The sequence below is a fragment of the Micropterus salmoides genome, unplaced genomic scaffold, assembly GCF_014851395.1.
Source record: "Micropterus salmoides isolate LMB-PRFRI ecotype aquatic unplaced genomic scaffold, ASM1485139v1 Ms_hic_scaffold_23, whole genome shotgun sequence".
Classification (NCBI taxonomy): Eukaryota; Metazoa; Chordata; class Actinopteri; order Centrarchiformes; family Centrarchidae; genus Micropterus; species Micropterus salmoides.
The window spans coordinates 15,270,514-15,298,418 of NW_024041484.1; the positions used below are offsets into that span (position 1 = coordinate 15,270,514).

A 27,905-nucleotide genomic window follows, 5' to 3' on the forward strand; every position below is an offset into this window, starting at 1 on the left:
CAGATCTCTCTATCCACTCTAGGCAAATTACACTTTTCAGATTACACCCCAATTAAAGGCCCTGTTGGTAAGCTGTTTGCATGCTGCATCTTGTCTGGAAAACAGAAAAATGATCTGTGTGTGTGTGTGTGTGTGTGTGTGTGTGCAGAGCAAAAACAGCTAAAATACTAGCGGCTGAAAAAAAAGCACATGTGCGTGTTTGCGTATGTCTAATCGCAGACGGCAGCCCCCTGCTAAATCCCTATTAATGATCCTATTTACACTTGTTGCCAGATTGATCAAAGTTTAACAGTTGTGTGATCCGCTGCCTTTTCATCTCAGCTGGTTTTGGGAGGGTGGGGGGGTGGTTCCCCGTGTTTGTGTGTGTATGGAGGATCGCAGGGAGGTTGTTAGTTGGCACAGTAAGGGGTAGTTGGCACAAACAAGGGCAAGACACCATGATATAAAAGCAGGGAGCTGGGTGGTGTTGAGGGCGTTTTAGTAGTGTATGTGTGAGGGTGCATGGTGCTGGCTGAGATCTGAGGGCTAAAGAAAAACAGCCATAATAGTCAAGGCCAACTGGTGCTGCAGAACAGTCATAATGAAGCGAATTTAATAAGTAAGTGGATGAAGCCACTGTTCTGGAAGAATTTTCTCTATAAGAAATTTACATTATAAAGTTTATTTTATTTATATCCTCAATGTTCCTTAATACAAAAAGTGTCCTGGATAACTATAGGTGTATGGCAAGGCTTTAGTTTATCATTTTCCCTTCAAGGCTATAATTACTGCGATACCCATGAGCATCAGCCACCATCACTATGAAGAAGAAGCATGATACATGAATAAAAATTGTAGCATATTCAAACCATTTTGTTCTTGCAAAAAGGAGGGAAACAGTGCTCCATAGCTGCCAAATTCCTCCAAAATTGACCCAGAATCAAAAGGTAAACTGATTTAAACTAATGAACACATTATCAGGATTCTACAAAGCGTACTCTTTGGCTTCTATATGCTTTTAATGGTGCACACAACTGCTTTTTAAAATATTTCTTACCAAAATGGTCCCTGAGTCACTTCTCCTCTCCTTATGTTTTTATGTACACGTGTTTACACAGTTTTTTTTTTTAATATATTCCTCTTGTCTGTCTTTAACTGAATATGCTTCTGCTCCTCTATTTCTCTCTCTCCAGCTCGTCTCTCATTGCATTGTCCCCTCAGGTCTTGGCCTTGTTAATTGTTCCAAACAGAGGGAAACTTTGAAGTTGCTGTACCGTAAAATAATATTGCACTCATTTGTTTACCGCCAGAGCTTTGGCCTGCAGCACCACAGACAGAGATGAGGTTTGTGAGGAAAAAAAGAGATGGATGACATGGAGAAACACAGACAAAACAGAGACTGGAGAGCAAGGAGAGAGAAAACAAAGAGGATTTTAGCTACAGAAACAGAGCAAAGATGAAAGCATGAAGTACGGTAGAAAAGAGGGTGGCTGGGGTGTTTTATAGACACTCGCCTTCACTCAGCCCCCTGGATCATTCATCACCTGGACAGCGGCCCTAACAACAGATGCACATACACTCATATGCACTCACACAGGATCTCTTCCACTCTTTATGGGTGTTCATTTTCCGTAAAAGCACTTCCCCTGCTATGTTTGATTCACCACATCCACAACCAAGCAGACGCTTTTGTAAACCCACACACAAACATATTCATGTAATATACGCTAAGTCAGTTTCACAAGAGAAGCTAAGATTTATGGCTTACCAGAGAAATATCACTGTTGGTAAATTGAACAATTTAGAAAACATGGTAATTTTAGAGATACAGTGCTACCCTAATCTTACCATCACTCAGTTTACCATCAACACATACCCATTAAATACTCCAAGTCACGCAATTGTTATAATTCATAATATGTAAATGTGGAGGCCATCAGTAAAAATCTTAGTCTGTGTTTCTTAACTCAAAAGAGGAGAGATTTTCTTGAGCCTGTTTGGAAATTAACTATTCACTCTGTCATTGCCTATTCACAGTCCTATTGGCATGCAAATTTGCCACTGATTGACAACACTCATCTCCTTTTCCTGTGCAATGGTAAGCCCACAATGCTGGTGCGGACATTGAGCAGGCCAACTTTGATGATATAATGGTGTCGTGTGTGTTTATGGCATCTGCTGTAGATAGCCCTGTACAGTGTGTTGGATTGGATTGAACAGTAATACTTTTAATAGATGGGCTGGGAAGGTCAGAGACTCACCTTTGAAAGAGCTGAGAATGAGGGAAACGATCCACGGCCGACTGACAGGTAGAGGGAGAGAGAGGAGGTTTGTGCGTATGTTTGTGCGAGTATCTGTGTGTGCTTCTGCATGCGTGTGGACAAGACAGGATGAAGAGATACAGCAGAAGTCACTCTTGTATAAATAGCTGGGCTCAACAATTAGCACCTGCCTTCCCCCCTATGACCTTTTCCCAGCCTCCATACCCGCACACTGACAACAGCAAACAAAACGTCTATCACTGTTTCTGAGCGTGTACTGCGTGCATCTGAATGATTCATGATGCTGCCTTGTGTGTTTTGTTTTTTGGTCTTGTACTGTATATTTATGCATGAATATGTTGCGGGCAGCAGCTGACTTGCAGCTGTTGTTTACCTCCACAGCAGCAGAATGTTCACACTTGCAACTTGAATATGCATAATATGACACCACAGAGTGTACAAAACAGAAGGCCAAATTGTCTGCGTTAACTTTCCCATTGAGCCCCACAGAATCCCATAATAGTAGATAAATAGTTACCTAGCAACTGAGCCTAGCAACAGCAGCAGTCTAGATATGCTATCACTGTACAGGAAACTCGAGGGGAGAAATGCCTCCACTTTCAGCAAAGCAGGCATTTATTAACAGAGGGCCCAGGGAAAACATCAAACTCTACTGCAACGGATCTCCGATATCAACTGTAATGTAGACACAGATCCTTTTCCTACTGTATTCTAACACAATGAATGGACTTTGATGACTAAGTGTTCAGTGCTGGCTCGGGTTTCTGTTGACACACAAACACAGTCTCATACAGCTACAAAAAAGGAAATGAGACATGAGGAAAGAGGTGATTGCGGTCTTTCACTACGAGGCAGGGTTTGGGACAATTTCATAGCTTGAGATCAATATTTTTCTAAACTACACTGAGTTGAGCTACAAACACAGAGGAGAGTCAGTGAAAAGAGTTTATAGAGTGTATATTCTGTCTACTTAGCCTTGGGTCTACTTGCCAACAACAAGTAAAAAGACAAATGCTGTTTACAGTGAAACAGCTTCTTGTCCCTTTAAAATGCTACACATTGAAGCAGACTTCTTTTAGTAGCAGTTAGTTGATTACACTGGCCTCAGGGTCTAATGTCTTATATGATGACAAAGTAATGCCATTGGCTTAAGATTTAGCTTTTGTTACCATACTATATACTCATCCTCACTTTTGGACACACAGTATTTACTGACCTGCACTGCATTAGCACAGGCTGTGCAGATGGCCCTGAGCACAAGTACATCTCCTCTATTAACTACAGAGTACAGTTTGGCACGCTCCAGCCGGAAGACAAAATGCCTTTTTCTTTCAACTGATGAGTAATTTCACTCCTCATCCATAAATCAATTATGTATAATCCCCTGATACAGAGAATTAGTGGCCATTTAACATGAGGAAGCTAAGTGTTTGAGTGTGCGCACATGAACACACTCATATGTGTTTATGTAGGAACAGTGTGAGTGATGATTTGCTTAAACAGAGAAGAGTTATACTGATGTAAACATGCTTTATTTCTGACTAAGGACAAAGTGCTGCTATAGAGAACCAGCTTGGAGTTTCCACAGAGAGCAGGCCAGAGACCATGGACATAACATACAAGGCTATATAACACAGAGTAGCTGTTCCCACAGTTATTTGCTATGGTGATGTGGCAAAAGCATCAACAGTTCAGTTCAGTCAGGATTGAGCCACTTTTATCTACCAGTGTGTTACAATAATCTTCCCATGGTTTTGACAAAAGCATTCTCAGCATCTATCTACTTAATAAAGAGAGGTGATAAATGTATTATTAGCAACATTTAAATATGTAACGTCACACCTTAGACTTAACTAGAAATAATTATTGGGACAAACCCAGTGTGTATTTATTTTGCTCCTGTAGAGGGGGGAGTAAAAGCATTAAAGTCTACAATCAATGGACAAAAAGGAAGGAAAAGATAAGATAAAGGAGGATGGGTACAGAATGTATCTTCAATCTTCAATATAATTTAACATATTCATAAGAAAAACTGTTTTTTTATGAGTCAAGCTCTGGAGAGCTCTAGCACTTCTGTTGGCATTCTTCTGGGACAAATGAAGCCTAAATAACAATTTTCTAAGAGATGAGAATGCACTCTCCATTCCTCCCCCTCATTTGCTCATTTTGCTCATTTTGCATATCATCCAACATGCACCACCCCCACCCACCATGCTTCTACCCACAGAAACTACCAAATTGGCATCACAAGCTCATTATTAAACTACTGGTAGACATGTTGGCCCGATGCAAATCAGAAAGGAGTCGCTGATCCAGCAGCTTATAGGTTTGAGTGTGGAATCAAAAATCTCCACCGAGTTGCGGTTTTAACACAGGGAGCTACAGAGGAGGCAAAGCATGGTGCAATATCAGTCCACTAAGAGATTATTTGACTGACAAACAGATTAGCCAATCATGTGAGGAAAGTTGCGAGGGCTAAAACAAGGGAGCAACAGCTTCTTCTCCATGCCCTGGAATTCATCAACCCCTCCTTGCTTTCCTATTTCTTCATCTGTCTGGATATAAGTGAGCGGGACTGATGTTTCTATTTCAGAACGGGTCTCCCTTGGCGTGTCTTCGTCGGCCAAGTCTGTAGCCCACGCTGTGTGAAAGAGGGAGCCTGCCAACATGTTCTAACACACACAGTTACATCTGTAGTGTGCTAAGCCACCCGGGAATCTGAGCCTAAACTGTAGGGCATTGTATCACAACACAAGGTACTAGTGAGAATAAATAGAGCAAAACGAGCATCCACCTTTAAATGCACATAAAAATGTGCTGATGATGCAAGAATGATACAGGTTGGGTTATTTTTCGTTATGCTTTAAATATACTTTTGATTGTTTCATTCATGGATTTAATTAAAACATTTTAAAATCGAATGTGAAAGGGTAATTCCAAAAAGTTAAATGTGACCAAAGATGGTTTAGGGGTCACATATGAACTCCATTGGTCACAACAGTTCCTACTGAGAATGCACACACTGTTTGGGTTTTTACTTTTCTGAGACTGACAGCACTTTTTATGGGGCTGCAAAGCTTATTGGACAGGACTTGGAGCTGACAGTAAAGCTGCTACCGCGGATGAGGGCCAAGCAATGATGGAAGCGGCAGAAGGAGAGGAGGACAGTGGTTTGGTTGGTTTGCCAGTTGTAGGAGCGGGCAGCTGAGACTAAACGCCAGTAATGGCCTAACGAGGAGAGTTCTGGAGAGCCAAACCAGATGGAACGGCCACAGCCACGTGCTTGCCTGGCAAAGCTTGTGGCTTGTTAGCCAAACACAGACATAGATTTTAAAAAGACAAAGACAAAAACATGAGGAATGTTGAAATGTGACTAAGGGATGTCGTGAATTCTACAACTCAGTTTTCTCTTTCCTTACATTTTTGGTTATTTTACAGATTAATGCACATTTTCACTCTTTCCTTTAGGTGCTCCTCGCACATCCTCTGTGCATCCTCTCCCTCAACCCAAAACCTTTTCTCTGATTGGTATTCTGCACACTAGGTGACTAAGCTTTTTCCCCTTCCTCTATGTGCTAAGGGCTTAACTTTAATGAAAGGGGAGAAGTTGATTACATATGGGGAGCAAAAACTAGGCCTCAATCTCCAGGGAGGAGTGTAGTAGACGAGATGCCGCGCTGAGTTTTAGTCAACAATGACAGCAGACAGAGAAAAAAGGAATTGGGGTTGGGGGGTGTCCTTGGAAGTTAAATTTCCCAGGGTGCTCAAGCATCAGGAATCAAGGACGTGGAGAAAGGGATAGAAAATATCCATGGTGCTGGCTTTTTAGAGGATTCAGGCAGGTGCTACAGTACACCAAAACACACTAAAACACACACACAGACACACACACACCTCTCTGCATACCCAGTTTGTGGAGCTGCACTGCTACTGTGATAACCTAAATCCATCTTTGACTATTACAGCAGTGAGCAGTGACTGGACTGAGGTTGTGTAGGCTGATGTCATGCCGTCAGAAAGTATTTCGACACATAGGAATGAAACACATGGTATTCCCAATGCTTTTTATTCTTTTGCTCACAAAAGAGCATTGTACTGTACAAAAAACATCTTTCTTTTGCATCTTCTCCCACTGGATCATTTTCAATTTGTTTTGAACACTACATTAGAGGGAGGAAATAGGAAGCAGATACCAATAGAATCCCTACCTAAACTTATCTGACAAATTCTCTCACATCATGCTGGGTGACTCTGCTCTTATTGTATTTCTTATTATAGTGATGAATGTTTATAAGAGCTACATAGCCTCCAAATAGATTCTCTCTCTCTCTCTCTCTCTCTCTCACTCACACACACACACACACACACAAAGTAGGTCTGTTTTGTTATCCATGTTAAACAAACCACAAGTCCAGTATCACAGCAGGGATGAATATCAAGCAGGAAAGAGCTAGCACTTGCTGATAGCTGACAGAGAGTGTGCAGTGATTGAGTCTCATGTGCAACCACTCAAAAAGGTGTCACAAACAGTGTGGTTGTGGTAGTGATTCTGGGCTCAGCGTGTATTGCTCTACTAAAAACACACTTAATGAAGTGTCCCCCCCTGGCTTTACGTTGGCCGGAGTTGATGGGGAAAGGGAGGGGGAGGACATTGATGCAAAAGAGAGCTAGGGCAGATTTCTGGTGCACACATGTCAAGTGTAAACTGCATCTGCTTGTGTGTAGCTATGTGTGTGTGGGTTAAAAATCAGTTTGTGAAAACAGCATGCTGGCTGAACTTGGGTGCCACACCTTTCATCACATCCCTTGTGAAGGTGAGATTTAAAGAGAAAAGAGAGAAAAGAAGGGAGGATGCCGCAGCTTTAGCTGACACAGACCACTGATAATGTCTTATACTAGACAATGACGAGACCCCCTGTGAACTCCAAGGTACACACAGATTACAGGTAGTGTAATGGCAGCACAGCAACTAACACCACACCAAGCCACCATCAACATTAAAAAAGCAGAAGTTTTTTTTAACCAATTCTGCCTTATTCCTTAAAACAAGGAGTGTCTCTAACTGCAGATTGGCAATTACCATTCTGTGTGTGCAGTAGGAGGGGGGAAAAATCCCATAATCCTTTGAGAGTGCTGGTGTAGCTGAGATAAAAATCCACTTATTAAGGTCTGCATTGAAGATGGGAAAAAAAAGGGCGAGGAGAGGAGGTGAGAGGAAAAGAGAAGACTGCGAGGATAGGTGTGCAAGATTACAGATGTTCAATTCTTTTTCTCCTTTCACTTGCCTCTGCTGTCTTAATCATTTCTTTCCAGCATCCCCCTCTCAGTCTCTCTCTCTCTCCTTCCATCTCATTTATTTACTCTCTCGCTTTCCATCTCTGCTTTCATTGTGTCTATGAAGCAGCTTCAATACCTAAGGCACACTTCAAAGTCTTGATGTCAGACAGACAGACCCAGGGACCCTTTTAAAGATGTTTACGCTAGCATCTGCTAAATGGGCGAGTCAGAGTAACCTACATTGCAACTCACTGACACCACTGCAGCAACAGCATTAGAGGGTGTGCGTGAGCATGTGTGTCTGTGAGATGAGTAGGAGGAGAAGCTGAGCAATATAAGAATGTGCAAATAAACTGAAACAAACAAACAGGTGCTGGGAGATGCAACTGATGTTTGCAGGAGACTTAATACATGTGGTGGCTAATAGAGGCGTCTAAACACATGACAGAGACAATGCAAACATGCACACATAAACGCAAAAGAAATGTTTTATTCAAACCTGCATTCAAAACACATTTTCCATCGTAATCTATCTGCACTCTCAACAGGTTTGAATAAACCCACGTACATGCAAACAAACAACCCCCTCGACAGCACACACTTCCATTTGCAGTCCCAGAAGTCCCCCTTACAGAGCCTAGCTACACAGTGCGGACTAGCCTAGCCTTACCTCCCTGGCTGGCTGCTAGAATGACCCAGTTGTGAAGCAGACTGCTCTCTGCAAAGAGAGAGAGAAAGGGAGAGAGACAGAGAAAGAGAGAAGGAGAGGTGGAGAAGAGAAAAAGGTGTGTGGGGGCACAAGTCGCCCCAAGAGACCAACGGTGTGCAATGATTGGCTACAGGCGTGCCGGGAAGGAGGTGGTGAGAGACGGAGGGGAGGCAGAGGGCTCACCTGCAGTGCTGTGTCCTCTATAGCTGCACAGACTCAGCCATAAATCAGAGAGACGTGGAGAGGGGAGGTACATCGGAAAAGAAAGGATGGAGATATAGAAGACAGAAAGAGGTAAATAATAAGAGAGCGAGAGGAGTTGCTTCCATGAATCCAAAGAATGAGAGTTATTGTAGAAATATGGGTGCTACATGCACCACTACTAATACAAACTGGAGAGAAAATTGATCTGCTTCAACCAGTCATCCATCAATGATTTTGAGAAAACCCATTACATACAAAGTGATGAAAGTTTGTGTAGAGTAGAATGAAAAAGAAAGAGACATGTTCAACAAAGAGAACATTACTTTGCATCAGATAAAACAGCCCTAGACTTAAAAGAACATTCATCTTCACTTATCCTTGATCATCGTTAAGTTATGGCTGGTTATGACTGGAAAAAGAAATATGCCTCCTATACCACAATAATGGAGGCATTAATAGGAAGTTACACTCTGGCCATGGCAGGGTTACTGCTAGCCATCCATCCCTTGAGCTACACAGGAACACACTGTGTGATTAGTTGTTAGACACTGTATTGATTTTCTACTGCTGGAGCGCAAATTAACAATCGCCATGCAATGATTTGGTACTCGCACACAGGCAAATGCCAACTCATGAAACAAAATTGAAATGATAATTAATATACTGTAATTTTGTTGGGGTGCAGCTAAAGCTGAACTTTTTCTATACTATTTAATTAACGATAAATCACTTTTAGGAATTGTTAATTAAGTGTTGGAGAGCCCATGCCTTCACAGTCTACTACACAAGAGTAATTAATGCCAATTGAAGTGCTTCTTCCAACGTACACAAAAAAAGCAGTAGAGTCTTCCTTCAGCCACACAGGGTGATTCTTAACTATTAAGACACCTTTGAGTAAAAGTCTGTCTAAGTGTCTGTATGTGTGTGGGAGACAGCTTTGTTTGGAATGTTTCTATGTGGTTACCTACTCAATGATCCATCAGCAGAGGAGAGAAAGAGAGAGAGAATACTCGGACATAATTACATTCCCATTTTCTGGCTTGACACTGACTTGATATGGCTGAAGAATGTTAATAGTGATGCTAATTAACTGGCCGAGCAGATCTAGACTTGAAGAGTCAGCCTGACAGGCAAGGTAGGAGAGAAAAACTCAGATGTGTTGGGTGAGAATGAACATTTGAGAGATGTAACTAAGCAATTATCTTATGTCATCTGAAGCATGGCTGTGTTTTCATATGCCTGTCAACCCAAACTATGTAACTACGTATGTGTACACTTGCTGCAGGAATTTAGTAGATTTTTTATTCCTTCTACTGTGGTTGCTTCTGTACAGCATACTCTCCTTGTCAGTCTTTACACTTGAACTGTGTTTAGTTTAAATGGAGTGTGCCTGGGCATACATGTGGTACGTGGAGAGAGTGTGTGTGTGTGTGTGTGTTTACGGCCCATCTTTGGCAGCAGCTGTCAGATTGCTGTTGGTTCAGATTAATAAAGTTAGACAGCTAACTTTGGGCTTAACTCAGGCTTTCCAAAATCACAAAGCTGGATCACTTTTAAACAGAACAGATTAGCACCTACATGCCTAACCTGCTCCAGAGCAGGATTAGTTCAGTCATAAGACCAGATCAAAATGTTTAATCAGCCCGCCAACTAATCAGTCAGCTGGCAGAAAATAGTGAGTCAATATTCTGACAGGATCCAAACACAGGCTAAATTCCTGCAAAGTAAACTAAAAAGTAATAATGAGCAGAGTGACATCAAACAGATCAGTACAATAAATTTGATTTTCATTGCTTCTCCTTTGAGATACTCTTAACACTTTAAATACTATGCTGTGATTTTCTAATTACTGTATTACAAACCTTTTCATGTGAATGTGCTTGTAGGTTCATTGGTTAATCCAGAGTTAACAGCATCAGTTGTAAACTAGCTCTGTGATACTTTTTATCCACAGTCACCAAGGTTGGTGAAGACAGGTAACCCCAAGAGAGCCTGACTAAGTCAAACTTACTTTGTGATATAGGCCTTGTGCCCGCCTGGCAAAGCCATCCTCAGAGCAGCTTGTAAACACACACAGGCTCCCAGCTTTTCTTGCTGGACAGCCATACAACAACATGTTAATTAGAATAGAAAGAAGGGGAATAAGGGAAGGGGAGCATGCTAGACAAAAGCAAGGAGAGAGGAGAGATATTGCTGCAGCTTGTAATTCACCTGCCACTAGATTATAAAAATGTACTCACAACACCGTCCCTGTTTTTGCTGTTACTTATGGGTTGGTATCTTAACACAGCTGAAACTGCAATACCCACTATCTGAGACACTGATGAACAAGCAGCATGGATATTTAAATGATCCACAAATTAAGCATTTCCCAGCTTCACAAAGCCAACCCATAATTTTCGCTTTGCTGACTATGGTCTGGCAATGCTCAGTAGTCATTTGCTCGAATTACAGGCATTGTCAGTGTGTGTATAGACCAAAATTACTTTGTAAGAGACTGGATCAGCCTCATCAAAAAAATCTACATTATAAACTTCACAAAAACGAAGTAGGATTACTGTAATGGAGTGCAAAAGAGGTCAAAAGATTTTCGTGTTATGTGTTATGTCCACACATTTCAATTAATGACATATCGACATAACAGTCAAAGTATGGCAAGATTGTCACAGTATTTCACTCCAAATATGGGGAAATGTATAAGAAACACATAAAGTTATACACAAAAGTAATTTGAACTGACAAAAAAACTGTTCTCCCCCAAGGTCTAAGAATCTTGATATTTTCTATTTAAGTACTAGATGAAAAAAAGATTTTAAAAAATGACAGGCGCAAATTATACTTGCGATCAAAGCACAGATTCCATGTCAGCCCTTTGATTTGTTTATGTCCCCAGACCTTGACTCATCCTTCTCAGCAGCCAACCTTGTCTTAACCCTGAGCCAGCTACACATCAGAGTCAACTACAGTTCAAACTGCCAGGAAACAGAAAGATCAGACTGAAGATATTCATTTTCTCTCTCCAACTTCTCTGCTAGCTCAAGCCTTTCAACTCCACGTACACACTGCGGAGAATAGCCACTCAAATCACTCACAGCTCAATAGGCTGCCACATACTGGTACTCTTCTCAATAGGTGCAGACTCACAAGAGTGAAATGAACATCAAACTCTATTTCACCACTTTCCCCCTATCCTCCCATCAGACTGTCTCCCTTTACCCTTTGTCGACATTCTCTCCATCTCTGTAGCTTTCACCCATCATTCTTGCTCGCCAGTTTTGCCCTCTACACTCTTTCAGTCTCTCTCTGCCGTGCCCTCCTTTCTGTAGCTGTTCACCCACTCTCTTTCTGCTTCCCATTTCACAAAAGATCTGTGTCAATAAAAAACAAACAAATCAGATTTCTGCAAGTCTTATGTCTGTATACTAATTCAATTTCACAGGAAGGTTAGAAAAACGTTAAAAATATCCAGCAGCGTAACATCGAGTTGACACTCTGAGGCAGTTTAATTTCACTCTGACTAAGAGCTGCTGCAGCTAATCAGCAAGTCAGAGCGATACAAACCGCATCTAGGGTACAACACTACATGCACCATGATTCATAGCTGGGGGCTCACCTTTGCGACAAGCTGCAGCAAGTTTAAAGCAATTGAGTGGTTGACTTAGTGAATGTGTGTGCAAACATGGTGTCAACCTGCAGGGAAGTAGCTGGTTACCAAGGTTGGGTGTGTGTGTGTGTCCGCTATTTCCCTGCTCAGCCCCTGGCAGCTCATCCATTATAAAGCAGCAATGGAAAGCAGGGATAAGGCCAAGCCACAGCAATGGCATCTATAAATACACACCTGAATGACACATGTGAGGTGAACAGCTATTTCTGCATACGATCACATACGCACACACATGAAGGTTGACACCCAAACATGCTGCATGTACAAGCAATGTCATCCACCATATCAGGGTACTTTGTGTATCTGTTGAGTCAGGAAGGCAGAGTGCGCAGTGGTTGCCCTTTGCTAACCTGAGCACTATGTGATACTCTGTCTAGGCTAAGTCAGAGGAGCGATTGCTTTCCTGCTCTTCCCTCATGTCTTTCATCAACTAAACACTGCGTATGGCCGGATGGCCAAATGGAAAAGCTGAGAGGTGTGTGCGCACGGGTAAATTCGGTAATGGTCTGGAAGACATGCTCTATCACTCCCCAGTGGCCCTTTGCTTTCTACTTCTACCTCACTCTCTGTTTCCAAGGCCCTCCACCTTTTCATTTTTACTCTTGGATTATTTAGCCCCTAGTTTATCTCTGCATCCATTCCTCTCTACTTTCTGCATATCACCCTCACCATGTGGTGCACATTCAATCTCCCAGCAATATATCCTTCTCTGCGTCTCTCCATCTGTCTTTTTTCTGTTTCTCCATCATGCATCATCCATCAACTCTATCTTTTCCTTGTCTTTTTACAACTCTACATCAGTTTTATCCACCATGCCCAATTTCCCTGTATATTTCTTTCTCTCCACCCCATCTTCCATTCTTCATCTCCCCTCTCCTCCTTCTCTTCCTCATACCAAGTCTACAGTCTACACCATATCTATCTAGAAGAGAACACTAAGGTTTCTTGACTGAATTCAATATGGACTCTGCCTGCTGCCTAGTAAGACAGCATGGCTAGTATTGTGGAGAAAGCGAGCATACGTGGCACCCGCTAGCTTCTGATCCTCTTCCCAGGCCATTGTTGGACTTCGCTTTTCATTAGCTCCAGTGATTTTCTATATAGAATTGGCTAATATATAACATAAACTTATATCCAAACACCACACACACACACGCACACGCACACACAGGCTATTTACCAACAGCCTAAATCTAGAGGAGAAATTGGACTTTGGAACTTGGCATAAACAAACATTGTGCACCAAGCAATTACCAGAAGATGTGTGGAGAAACTATTGGCTAGGAACAATGGTGCAAAAAAAGAGCTATGAAAAAAAGCACAAGGTGAAGGGGGGTGGCAGGGGCTGCCGGGGGATTCCCACTGACTGATTCCCCTTTCCTCTATCTCTACAACAAATAGCAGAGCAAAGCTGAGTAACAGACAGCAGTTAATACAGCGAGACAAAAACAGCAACACATTAAGATGGCGTGTTCAATCAACCTTATAGCTGTGAGGTGGACAGCACCTGTCATAAAATACCAGCCCACTATTATCAGATCATCCTAATGTACACTCAGTCCATTGTATCAGCATAACGTCTACACTGTGTGTGCAAGAGCAAGACAGCTTCCCTGGGAATTAAATACAGAGTGACTCACAATATATCTCAGTTATGTGCGTGTGTGTCTTCCCTGCGTTGATGCTTTCTATACATTCTTTTCATGGAACAGCCTATGCTACCATGGCAACTCACGATTTAGCGTGCTTTAGTGTGTGCTGCTGCGCTAGCTGGTGTAGTAGCAGCAACACACACAGTGCCAAGGCAACTAGGAAGACTGCTGAGGAATACTTAACAGCATGGGAACATTGACATTCTGGGAATACCAGCTGAAAACAGCAGCGGTTTAGACCACTGGCCAGAAGGAATTGACTACTGGGTGGAGGTTGTAATGGCTATTGGCCAGGGTGATAGTAGTAGAGTGTGTGTGTGTGTGTGTGTGTGTGTACACCTGTGTTGAAGAGCATTGTGTTTATTTGCATAACAAGGGTGGGGAGTGGGCTTAAATCATAAACCACTGTCCACACACACGCGTGCAGCATGAACACACGATGCCTGCCCGTCCTAAAGCATATTTCATCATTAGCTCTAAGAAGTTAATCCTCTGCTCCACTGACCACGGCTCAGCTCAGCCTATTTCAATAATCTGCATCTGGGGTTAACCAACCCTTCACACACACACACACACACACACACACACACACACACACACACACACACACACACAAAGACAACACACTTACACACATGCATAACAAGGACACAATCAACCCACAAAACATATGGGACTGGTCCAAAGCAATAAATATCTCAAGTAAAAGCTCTACTCACGTGCATTTATCAATTCATAATCTACTGAACCAACAGCAAAGTCAGTTAGTGGAACTGCCACTGTCATTTATTTGACAGGAAATGTCACAAAAATGCAATGTTAATTGTGACAGTAATAAGTTAAAAAGTCTATAATTGCATATGTTAATCATGGCTCTGCAAACTAAATTATTTTTACCTGATCAAACTGCTAGGTTTAAAATGTTGCTGAGTAAACTCACTCAAATTCTTCAGCTAATAGGAATCAGTCTCCACATATATCACTACAGGTAGGTGATACAGAAGAGAATGTTGACTTCTTGGTGTTAAAATTGGTCAAACTCACTACATACATTTAGTTTTTACTACTAAACTCTTGGATGAGAGGCAAAATGTAACGAGTATCTTCAACCAATCTTGTCCTTGATTTCAACTTTACATTTACATTCATTCATTTAGGCAATGCTTTTATCCAAAACGACTTAAAACTGCTATATATGTCAGTGGTCAAACGCTTGTGAAGCAGCTATGGGTCAAGTGTCTTGCTCAGGGACACATTGATGGATGTGTCACAGTGGATTGTGTGTCTTATCCACTGCATCATTGCCATCCATTCCTTGGATAACCATGACCTGGATGTCATGAGAATCTTCACAGACATCTTATTTGAAATAACTGATGCAATGGTGTAAAATGATTTTCTCTGATCTGCTCCTTCTTTTACAAATATTTAGTGTGGTAAACTTGAATAAATTGCTATTTTGAAGGTTTTAGTTGGCATGGATAGAAGGCATGGTATAGAGAGTTAAGATGAATGTGACATGGCTGAGGAATAACAAGGGAGAGGAAAATTTACATGAAAGATTAATAGCATAGTCTGTGATGAGGAGCGCAGCAGACAGGTAGGGACAAAGGAAAAAAGATTATTGTAGCTGTTGAGAGCTCCACAAAGCATGAAACTTGCGATCAAAATTGGCAAAGGTTGAGACAAAAGTGAGTATGACCTTTCCCAACAACAAACATTAACCATTAAGCATCGGAATTGACTCGTTTCTCACTCATGCCATCTCCTCTGACAACCTTTAAATGACATATTTCTCTCTCTGTCTACACTACTCCTGCAAGCCTTCCTTCCTTCATTCAAGAAGCCATAGCCTTCACCTTCTGGCTTCCTCGTCGCTACCATTTTTCCTCCTGCTCCACAACACTTCCCTCTTTCTTTCTGTGTGCTTGCCGCTTCTTTACCCTTCCCATTCTGACTGGAAAAGATTGAAAAGTAGTGGCTATGGTTAAAGGGTGAACAAATTGTCACAACCCGACACCCTGCTCTTTGCCTTTGGTCAAATGCTGACAAATGCTCTGTGGAAAACATGTTTTATTTTCCTTTCTTTTTCTCCCTCTGTACCATCACTCCAAGAAGCATGCAGGCAAGCTTCTGCTTTTTCAGACACTACATTTGGCACAGAAATTTATCCTCAGCTCATTTTTGTGTCTATGTCAAGTTCAAGGTTAGCTGCTCATTGTATTGAGCGCCAATGCTCCCCCATCGGGACGGACAGAGCCGAGATGCATTAGCACCGCAGCAGGTGGCCCTCAATCTCATCTCTTCCTTGTCTTTTTTGTCCACTTCTTCCCTCCTCACCTCCCTCTCGTCCCCTAGTCCACCTATTCATCCACGACCCCATAGAGGTACCCGTCCAGCCTTTGTCCAGCAGTGTCTACGTGGGCTGGTGTGTAAGTGTTCATTGATGCATGCATGTGTGCTTATCTCACTACATGCAATCATGTGCAGTGTGCGAGCATCATGCATATGTGTCCGCACAGACGTCGACCTGTCATGCAAATGTGTAGCCTGACCATATGACCATAAACTAAACCAAAGCCTGCAGGGGGTTAAGGCTTTCCCCTTGACCTGCTGCTGTGCGCTGACCTGCAGTAAATGGGTTTAAACCTTACCCAGCCACAGCCTTTTATCTCCATCACATCTCCATCTCCTAAAAGCCACAGAACCAACGCACAGCCAAACTGACCGACAGGCTGAAGGAAGCCATATGGTCCGTTCACTTCCAATGGTAGCCATCAAAGAGCTCTCACAGCAACTCCACTCAGCCATGGACAGATAGACAGAGGGAGGGAAAGAGATGAAGGGAAAAGGAAGAAGGAAATTATAAGGAGAGGGCAAACGGAGGAGGAAAAAAGGGAGGGGAAGCACAAAACTAATAGGAGAAAGATGTAGGAAATGTGGTGAAGAGCGGAGAGAAGAGACATTCTATCAATTCAAAAGAGCAGGAGGTGGGGTGGAAATAAAAAGAGTGAGGGAAAAGCATGGAGGTGTACGGACCATACAAGCCTTGTGTGGTGTGAGGGTTTAAAGTCTTGTGTGAGACAGTAAAGGCCACACACGGCTGTAGCTGAGGGCATGTACAGAATTCTACTGATTCAACAGCACTGCCTGTTTTATGATGACAGGAAGGTGTTCTAAGGCAAGGTCTATGTATGTGTGTGTGTGGTCTTGTACTACTATCTTTTAGAGGACGTACTTAAAATTGGTGGACCAAGAGAGCAAATTGAGGACATTTTGGCTGGTCCTTACTTCTTCAAAAGGACTGTTTAAGAGTGAAGGCGGGGGGGCATTGGCGAAAGATCAGTATGTTTTCTCTTTATTCTTGTGTTGGCAAATTTTTGCTCTTTCTTCACGGGCCAACCTTACTCTCCAGATTTGCTTTCTCACACCACAAAAATCAACATTCTGCTTATCTTTCAGAATGACTACAATCGACTACATCCCCATGACAACAACGATCTGCAGATTTTTCCAGCAGAATCACTCCATCACCACCACCAGCATCTAGACTCCAGGGGAACATGTCCCATCTCATTTTTTCAACATGGGCCTACTTTACGTGAAGAACTTTAACTGAGTCAAAAGTCTCTCTCTGTTGCCATCTCATATACATCTCATTCTGAATTTAAGGTAAGGGTTGGGGTTAAGCATGTATTTGTGATAGTTAAGGTTAGTTTTAGGGGCTAGGGAATGCATTATGTTAATGAAGGTCCTAATCAGTATAGAAGTAGAGCCATGTCTATAGTCTAATCCACAGGCTTCATATTATACTAGCGAAATTATAGTCTCACCCCCATTACGTAAAACAATTTCACAAGCAAATTGAGTTTAATTCACTCAGCTTCCTGTCCAGCTGGACTTCATGATGTCATAAAAGTGAGCATGTAAACACCGTAAACATTTAGCTCACCCAAACACCACTGCATTAAAGTCCATCCACTCTCTTTTACCGTAATGCTCATATTTATTCAGGGTGACATGTTAGTCACAGGATCATAAATAACACTAAAAAAACAGAAAGACTGATATAGAGTGAGTGAGAGAAGAAGTGAGAGAACGGAGGAGGAGGGGGCTTGAGGGATGGAACAAGTGAGGTGGAGCAGTGTATATAAATCAACATCCATTAGCTGAGGGGTTATAAAGTCACTGATGAAGGAGGTGGACTGAAGCTCAAACCTTTTATTGTCTTGTTGTTGTCTTTTATTGCCTGTGATGTCATCTAATGGTATACAGTTAACAACAGGGGAGGGGAAGTATGTACATGGGAGGGGAGGATGGCGTTGTAATGGGGCTGTGTGTGTGCATGTGCCTGGGTTGACACAGGATATTGATCACCTTTTGTTAAATATGGTGTCTATCTGTGGGGTTTCTTCGCCTGAATATACCATATGTGCAAAATCCGATCTTTGTTTGAATGAAAACAACGCCAAAATCCTGCAAACACGATTCTCACAAATGCCAATATGTGGTTCTGAGCAGGATGTCTGGAGAGAGGCCAAGTGAAAGAGGAAGAAAAGCATGAAGATAACCATGAAGAAAAATGGTTTCCATCATCCTGAAGTAAAAAAAACATATTCAGAAAACCCTGAAAACAACATTCCCATGTGTCGGTTATTGTCTTATAACATGGAAAACTGCTGCCTCGACCACTCTGCTCCTGTGCAGAACAAAAACAACAACAAACACAGGCAGGGGCCTATAATCAGCAAAAACAAGCAATGGAATAACCAGCACTCCTGTCTGCCTGTCTTTCAGGTAGAAAAACAGCTCCTGACATCGGTTGCTTGTTCTGGCCTTAATCTGGCCTTTGTTTAACTTTCTCAACTCACTTTCTCCCATGTCTTCCTACCCATAAGACATGCATTTCAGGAATATAGTCCATCTCTGTCCGAAATTCTCTCTGCTCCAGCTCAACGTTCCTCTGCTTCCCTCAGTCACTCTACCCTTCTCTCACTCCTCCTCTCTGTGTAATGCCATTTTCCCCAGGCCTGTGAGGCTCACTGGCCCAGCTGCCCCAGAATTAGTCTCAGTCATGGCCCTAAGATGTGTGTGTGAGTGCCAGAAAGCGGGAGTAAAAGCACAGGAGCTACCACCCTTCTATCACACCTAGCAGCAGTGCATCATCCCATTAGCCCAGAAAAGGGCCGCCACACGGGGAAGGGCACAGGGGCATGAGGAAAGTCTAAGGTGGAAGCCACAACACGCCAAAACCCAGCTTATCCAGGGCTGTTTAACTCTGAGGGTACAAATCTTGTTTAGCCAAGGGCTTTGCTGTCACACAGAATGTGACATGTTTTTCAAGGGAAACACAGTTATGATCAAAGATGTCCACAAACACCATGGCCGACACTCCCAGCTGCAAAAAGAATTCCACATGTTTTCAGGAACTTAAAAGCCACCAGAGCCCATTTCCTAAAATTTATATTCTAGATTTTCGCTTACTACATAACCAAATTACTAATCAACATCAAAAATACTAAATTAAAATACATAAAGAACAAACATGACCGGCTTGTGACAGATTTGTGTTGATACACTGAAATGCAGTTAATAACTTAAAAAATTATGTATGCCTATTTCATTCTATTCTGATCCCTCAATTTGCCTCAAGAAACAGATAAGAAACTTTAAAACTCTAATCGATTCTGCAACATGCTGATCTGTGCTGTCTAGCAAGTTCTGCAACATGCTGATGTGTGCTACAATCTGCCCCCAGGGCTCTGGATTTTCTACAAGTCCAAAGTGAAGGAAAAGTACAACGGATACTTCTGATACTGGCTGTATACAAGTGTATGTGAGATATATGGTGCAGTGGATGAGGAGGATGTTGAGAGATACCAGATAGGCTAGGCTCTAGGAATAAAACCCCCTCAGGGGTTTTCCTGATCCCCCCTTCCTCAAACACACACACACAAATTTACTACACACACTCGTTCCTTTCACTTGCCATCTCTCTCATGCATTCACATACACCTCTTCCTTCTGCAAATACAGCCAACTCAGCTGATTTGCCTGAAATTCAATCTGCCTTACTACTACTATCCTTCCTCCAATCCAGCAGTCCCCAATTCCCAGCCCTTACTCCACATTCTGAAAGAGAGAAACTAAATCTCTGCTTTCATCAATTCAGCCATCTCTGCTACACTTAATCCTATATTCCTGTTCCTTACCTTCTTGACTCGTCCGCTTTTTGTGCCCACGAAGACCAGTGAGTGGTTCTTGTAGACGTAGCCAATGACGGACGTCATTTTGTCAACAGCATCGGAGAAGAGCGGTTTGCCACGCACCATCTCAGACACGCCCAATGGCGCATTCATGTCGAGGCCACAAAAGTCATCATCAATGGTCAAGAGCTGCAGTGGAGAAGAATCAGAGAGATCAATATATAACAAATCTATTTCAGTTTCCCTCATGAATACTAGAAATACAAATGATTTTGACAACAGATTTAAGGTGAAGGGCACTGCTTAGGCCAATTCACAAAATTCTTCTTTTGGATAGAGCTGTGTGCCACTGAGGTCTTCAGGGAGAAAGGCTTAGGTTAGGCAGAGAGTCCGGTAGCAGTATTGAGCATGATTATCCAGACAGAAACCTAGAACTGACCAGCGTTTATATGTGGGAGACAACGTGTGATCATTTGTATGCATGTGTGCATCTGCTGGTCCACATGCAAGCAAGTACAAGTAAGCGAGAGATGAAGATGGAAGAAGACTGCAGTCAGGCTCTAGCTCAGTAATAGCGCCAGAGGCTGCTCTGTCAGGCACAATTCCCCACCGTCCACCCAATGCAACAGCAACTGCAGAAATGCCAGGGAGGCAGGATATTCAATGTGAAATGATTCAAAGTGAACCAAGTGAAAAAAAAAAATGGGGAGAAAAAAAGTGCTGCATCGTCATACTGGGACAAATAACCGTAAGGCATCTAAATATGTATAAAAAGCAGACTTCGAGTTGAGAGACTAATACAACTCTTGATGGAGGTTCATCTGTTATGCTTTCTGTGTGGACATGCTACTGTGATTTTGTGATTAAATACAGATGGGTGTGTTTCATGTTTTGCATGCATGTGCTTCATCTGTCCAGGGGGATATTCATACCACTGTGGGCAGAATGACTTATGGGTTTTGATAAGAGAATAATGGTGCTAGGGGTTGGTCATTATTCTGTGTGTATGAATGGCTTTGAAACATTGGGTTTAGGAATGAAGCAGGCATTGCTCTTGATTAATAGCTTAGCAATGTGGTGGGCTGTGGGGAGAAATGCCGTGGCAGTTGACACTATGTTCACTTTCTTTCAAAACGCACAGAAAATGTCAGTAGTAAGATAGAGATAGTGGGTATGAGTTATGAATTACAAACGTTACTGTAATGACTTGATGAAAAGCAATGCCTTGCGAACTGATTTGAATGTTTAAAAAAAAGCCCTTGTAATATATTATGAACCGTATTGGAATATATGTGAATGATTGGGCACGCACCGGTTGATAATAGCTACTTATAAGCAAAACACAAGGTTAGCTGAAATTAAATTAATGTTCCACAACAAAAGAAAACTGTCAGGTAAAGCAAAACAAGAGATGGCAAAGTCTAACTTACAGCCCACAGCAAATTACCTGGGCCTTACATTGCAATATCCTGCAAACAAAAACTGAGCTTCAGAAGAAAAAAAAGTATGCACTGATAAGATGTTGGCTTTCGTTTGGCTTAAAACCACTTCAAATCTACAGTTGCCTAGTGGTTTGAGCTGTCAAAGGTGGGATGCTCTGGGGGGCAGAGGGTCTTTTAGTTTATGTCTTATTTTCCGTTTTTCCTTCTGGAAGTGCACCCCCTGGGCTTTCGATCAATCTTGCAAGCACCAAGTGTCTCCTCACAACCTTTCACTAAAGGCCATCATCATCAGAAGCCTCAGACTGAGGGACAGAAGAAATATGAGGACTGCTTTCATTAGACAAATGGATCATGGCTGTTCTAGGCCACAATGAGCTTTAGGCTATAACAAGGGCTTATAGAAGTGGTATGAATGATCGACAGATGACTTTGGGTCAAGATCATGTCATAGAGTTGGGGGGGGCTGAGATATGGATGAAAGCAACAAGCCCAAAGACGGATGGAGGAAGGAGAGATTATAGATAACAAATGAATGAAATGCCAATGAGAGTAAACAAAGATTAATATTGGTGCAAAACAAAAACCTATTTAAATGAACTATTTTTACTCAAATTTGCTACCCTCTCCTTGGGACCTCCCATCCCTGACATTTTCAGAATGAGGTGTTGTCAAGAATGCACTGTGTCCTACAAGTCATATGGTTGCTCGCTGCTAGATTAATGGTGCTCTAATGAGAACCAGGGTCACTTCCTATAATCACAGTGAAATATCACTCTGGTTTGCAGTGTTACTCAACCTGCTAACCTCCCTCTCCCTCTCCCCCTTTCTGACACAACAATTCATAATCGACACAATTCCTCTTCCTTTCTAGAGCACAAACAAGCCAACACTGATCTCCACATGTGTCCACTTACTGTTGTTACTGTTTTCCCCAATGCATTTGTAAATATTCCTTGTTTTTGTGACAGAATAAAACAGCCTCTCTGTGTTGCTATCAGTTATAAAGGAACCTCATTGTTCCAGGGTTCAAAGGTTAACAGGGTCTATCAGGAGCAAAATGAAGTACTTTGTAGTATCTGGGGCTTGATGATTGAATGCTGCCTCAAAAGATAATAAAAGGGGCAGCCAAAGTGGTTTTTGTCATTAAAAATCATTTCACGTTATCTGTGTTTCTGGCAACACATTTGTGTGTGCGCTTAAGTGAGTGGCAATACATGTGGAAAAAAAGATGTTTTTATATGTGTGAAAATGTGTGTATATGCGCGTTTTCATCTCTCATCACTGACACATGCTGTACTATGTCTGCTGGTTGTCAATAACCGCCGCCATCTCCGTCCCGTATTCGGCAATCTAATGAAATATACTTTCTGTCTGTCAGCCCTTTCAGGAAGCACACATTTTCATTACACCATCACCAAACATGACATTTGTAGTTGTGATGCCAAACACGTCTCTAGTCGGAATACCAAATATCATCAATGTAGCCTTTGACATTGTCTGCCAATAAGACACTGTTGTCACTGCTTCTATCACATTTTGTGCCCCTTTTCTTTCTCTCAACCCATCTCATTAATGTATTTTCAGACTCAACCATTTTTCACTGCTTTTTCTCTCTCAACCATTTATGTCTCAACCTCTGATGGCCAGCGCTTTACAAGCTGTTACCAGCATTGGCAAACACTCACTGCATGTAGACCTTGAGGATGATTTTTCATCTTCCTTTTCTTTTACTCTCCAAAGACCTCACTCATGAGATGCTTGTATACACATATTTAATTAACATCTTTATAGACACAAAAAATTGTTGCAATGAAATGTTTCAAGACTTCAAGATATGCGGATATAAGAACATTTACAATTTGGGTTGACCGCTCACACAGATAGATGAATTGTACCCACCATTATGCTAACAGATTGCTTTCAATGCATCAAAGTTAAGCACAATACAGACACTTTATTTTCTCTCCTTTATTTTTCTCTTATTCAGTTTCTATGAACAAATTAAAAAGTAATGAAATAAAGGAGGCTCTGTGTCTTCAAATTCATCCATCCTTGCAGATACAGTATTTAAATGTTATTAGTGGTACAAATATAAGTTGAACACATTTGTATATGTCGCAAAATCAGAAGAACTGCTAGATTATTAACAGCAACTCAACTCAAATGGCTTGAAACTAGAAACTCAAACTCAGTTCTTGCTCAGGTCTGGTAGGTATTTCAGCCAGCATCCCGCAGCGTAGCAACAGAGGAGAAAGACAGGGGGGTTCCTCCCTAAAGACAGAGGGACAGGAGAGCAGAGTCTCTGTATTTGGACAGAGGCCAGGCACTGAGGCAGAATCAGGTCACTCTCAGCCATATCCATCTCTCTGCTTCTGTTTGCCTGCCAGCACCAGCACAAAGAGAGCTCTCTTCTGGACTATGCAGAGGGATCAGCAGATACAGACTGGAGAGAAAGAGAGGGGGCAGTGGGCGCACGCGAAAGAGAAAGAGAGTTGCTCAATGCGATTAGGGGGGACTGAAAAAGATCTGCTCTCCAACGCTCTCTGATGTATGGCCTAATCTGGTCTTGTACTGTTGTGAGGGCCCGTTCCATTGGCTGCAAGTTCACAAAGTTAATGACACACATTAAACCACAGAGACATTTCGCTTCATGTTGCTGCTCAACCGTTTGAGGCTCCATAGAGTCCATTTTCTTGTACTTAGCTATTCCTTCTAAAAAAAAATAAAAAGGGGTTATTATACTCAATATGGCAGCTTCAATGACTTTTTTCCAATTAATTTTACTATGCTAATTCTGCACTTTAATTTTATTGTGAAAAAGGGTATTCATGCTACATTTGTTGTCCATGATTCGCTTGTTTTACTGTAGTGTTATTGGTGATTACATGAGAAAACTTCCCTTACAAAGGGGAGTAAAGCCAGTGTATGCCAGTGGTGGCTCTTTGTATCGCCACTAAGAAATCAAGTATTTCCTCTAGCCCTACTGTGCCAAATTACTAACCTGCCAGGATGATCGGCAGCACTAGAGAATTATGTCATGACTAAGTGGGTTTGCAGTGTTCACTGTAAGATATAATGTCAACATTCAATTTAACTATACTAAAACATAGGCTGTATGACTCCTGCAGCAACAGTGAGTCACTTTGAAGTAAAGCATCTGCAAAAACAGTATTCATTTCTTTAGCTATATATCAAGATATGCAGGCGAATGTTTAGTTCACAATGATTGGAAGGCAGCTAAAGTAAGTTACCTCTAATCCTTTAAAGGAATAATTTGCTTTATACTTATTTCCTATGTATAATCATTTAACTCAAGAAATTATGTTACTAGTATATGGCAGTAGACAATTTTTTATGTGTGTTTGTGTCTCTCCAGTTACAATTTGGAACAAAATGTTTAGCAAGGACTTCATGAAGGAGGATTTCTTGCATAACTGCTGTATTAGACTGCATTAGCTTTAGCTAGGTGTACCTAATAAACAGGCAACTGGGTGTGCTATTTGAGACTGGCTGCAAATGTGATGGCTGGAAATAACTGAAAAACTTACTTTAATTCATAAATATGAACTATATTTCAATTCAAAGTTAAAATTCTACTCGTAGCTAGGAGCTTTCGGGAAAAAACCCACTCGAAAATAAATGTAGACATGAACCACGAACCAAAGTAACTGGATTTTCACAGATTTTATAGACTATTTTATTTGCCAAAAAAATGGAGGCAAGGGGCAAATGATCTAAGAAAAAAAACTCAAAGTGGTAAATTTACATGAAAAAAAAAATCTCACAATAAATATCTCTCTCTCTCTCTCTGTGTGTGTGAAGTTACTTTGTCAGCAATGTGTTGCCACTGTGAAATAGTTGGGTGTTAAGGTTTAACATTATCATTGTGTACTCAATCTCATACACACACACACACACACACACACACACACACAGAGAGTGATGTGCTCATCTACATGTGTCCTGTCTCAATAAATAAGTTACCGATTTCCCTTTTCACAAAAACTGTCTGTTTTGGAAAGTGTCCAACCTTATGTCCAATTGAGCCATCTTCGTTCTTCTGCTTTTAGATTCCTGTTTAAGCCAACCACAGAATAAGCGAGATGCAGAACACCAAAGGAAGTAAACTGCCTCAGAATCAAAGTCCTACTGGTTAAATGTTCTTACAAAAACACATACTTACTTCTGATTACACTTGTACAAATATACTGTCAGAAGTTAAGGCATCCACAGGGCATTCTAAAAGAGAGATTAAATTTCCTTCTTGTATGGTACCCTGGGGATATAGATTTAACTGTGATGTTACAGAAAGCAAAATGGGGATTGATGGTGTTTATTAGTGCACATTCATAGGGTTTATCCTGCATAGAGAATTACAGCGTTTTATTCCCGCAGTTTAAAAATGCCGCTGCAAATGGCAGTCAATGATCGCTGCTCTATGTCTCTCTACATGTGACTGAACACTGTCCTGTACAGTGATTACAAAGCAAGTGTGTGTTTGTTTACACCGCGGAAATAAAGTAAGTTTAATATATATAAATAAAGTATGGGTTTTTTTTGTAGCTTTTTTTTTCCTAACTGCCACATTTACTGAGAAAAGCGAATACTTTACATTAGGATGTAAAATACAATACAAAAACAATAATAAATAAAAAGTGATAGGCTGAACTGTAAATTGTGAGAGAGGATTACTTATTTTACTTAAGGACATAATCAGTCTCAAACAGAGATTAGGCATGTCATGTGACATGCTTTAGCAAGAACAAATATTACTGGGACAGAAAGTTGCAGATGAACATTTAATATCCAGGAATTCCCATCAGCTGTAAGAGGACCCGGATGCAGGTTTTGATAAGCCTGTGATATTTTGTTAATTCACATTTGTGGATGCTTGCACCTGCAAACCATTAGCTGAGCAGCTACAAAAGATGATAAATATTGGTTAGGGAAAATCAGTAAAGCAGACCAAGGAGAGAAAAGGGTAGGAGAATGTCAGAGGCAAGATGGGAGTTCAAGAGATAAAAGAAAAAAAGAATTTACAAATCAAACTAGACTTTTTTTGTTAGAAAAACAAGTCTGCCTGTATTACCGGCTACAGAACGGAGTTGGCAGTTTATTAAATATACTTAATTCCATCAATTGCAATCCAAACAAACAGCATATTTATATTTTCTTTTTGTTGATGCTGAGAGAGACGTTGATTCAACTCGGTGGTCATGTGTCAGGACGTAGTTAGAGCAGGAGATGTATTGAACTGCATTAGTGTCACATTTATGTTGGTGGACAAAATATCAGACATCTTTCAGAATGTTATACAGTTCAATACAGCACTCCAAGACCTTATCCCTCAACTGATCTATGACAATGAATTTCCTAACGGTATGACTATTTGGAATTGGCTTGATAAATTTAACTGGTATTTTACTCAATTACTTTTCAAATATTGCACAGTCCTGCTCACTGGGGGGTAAGGAATTGCTAGTACAATAGTGTGAAAAGAGGGACAGAGCACACAAAAGACAAACAATGGGAAAGAAATGAATGCATCCAATAAAATCAGTTTTTTCAGGTGGAGGCCAGCCAGCAGTGAAGGAAGAGGGAGACATTTGTTTAATCACAGAATAATGATATTGTGATGGATTCTGACCTTTAGCAAGTGGTATCATGTATGGAGATTTAATTAGCGAGTCAGCCAGCAAGCAGGATAGCGGATATGTGGATGGAGTGGGGTGAAGTGGGGAGGGGGTGGCGGGTGGGCAGTCTGGATGTACTTAATGAATGCACTAGCCTTTCCCTTCCTGAGGATGTGGCCTAGACTGACTCATCAGCAGCAGCCAGCCAGCCACTGATTAAGCTCCGCAATCAGACGGAGGACGGGTGGAGATGGTCAGCACAGAATACAACACTGTTCAAAGGTTGGTCAAACACAGAACAAAACAGAAAAAAGAAATGAGTCAATAACATGACAAATGAGCACGGGTGGATGACAGAAAAAATCTCGTACTGGAAGAGTTCCTTTCAAGTGAGGGATTAAACAGGGAAGGGATGAGCACGTGTGAGATCAAGAGAAAGACTCAAAGAAACAGCGGCGGCCGAGTAGAATAATCTAATTAATTGAAGTGAATTCAGAATGTGAAGTCGATAGCACATGACAAATGTGGAAGAATAGCCCATGGCATGTTAGTTAATGACATGTAATTAATGATCATTAGCAGAAGGGATGAGGGGATGGCCATGGCCTGTCAGGGACTTACAGGCGACCTTGTAATTTTCTCGTCCATGTTTAGAGGGGGGGTGAGAGACAGTGCGTTACTGTGTGCTTATGGAACGCATTGTAAGAGGAAATAATGGGGGGAGAAAGAGAGTCAAGGAGCGGGAGAATAACAAAATGAGAAGACGGGATGGTGGCAACTATTTTTATAAGAACATGAAGAGAAGGACAGGCAAAAGGAGAAAAGAGCAACACAGGCAGTGAGCAATGAATCAAGGA

At 41.6% G+C, this 27,905-nt stretch overlaps 1 protein-coding gene across 5 annotated transcripts in view; it reads right to left on the reverse strand.

The window, feature by feature from the left end:
• Positions 1-27,905, reverse strand: part of plxna4 (plexin A4) — a 237,391-nt gene that overhangs the window by 177,619 nt on the left and 31,867 nt on the right. For all 5 annotated transcript variants that reach the window (XM_038738721.1, XM_038738720.1, XM_038738722.1 and 2 more), the window contains exon 3: positions 19,980-20,162. In XM_038738721.1, coding sequence (XP_038594649.1) covers positions 19,980-20,162 — 183 coding nt within the window. The remainder of the gene's footprint in view (positions 1-19,979; positions 20,163-27,905) is intronic.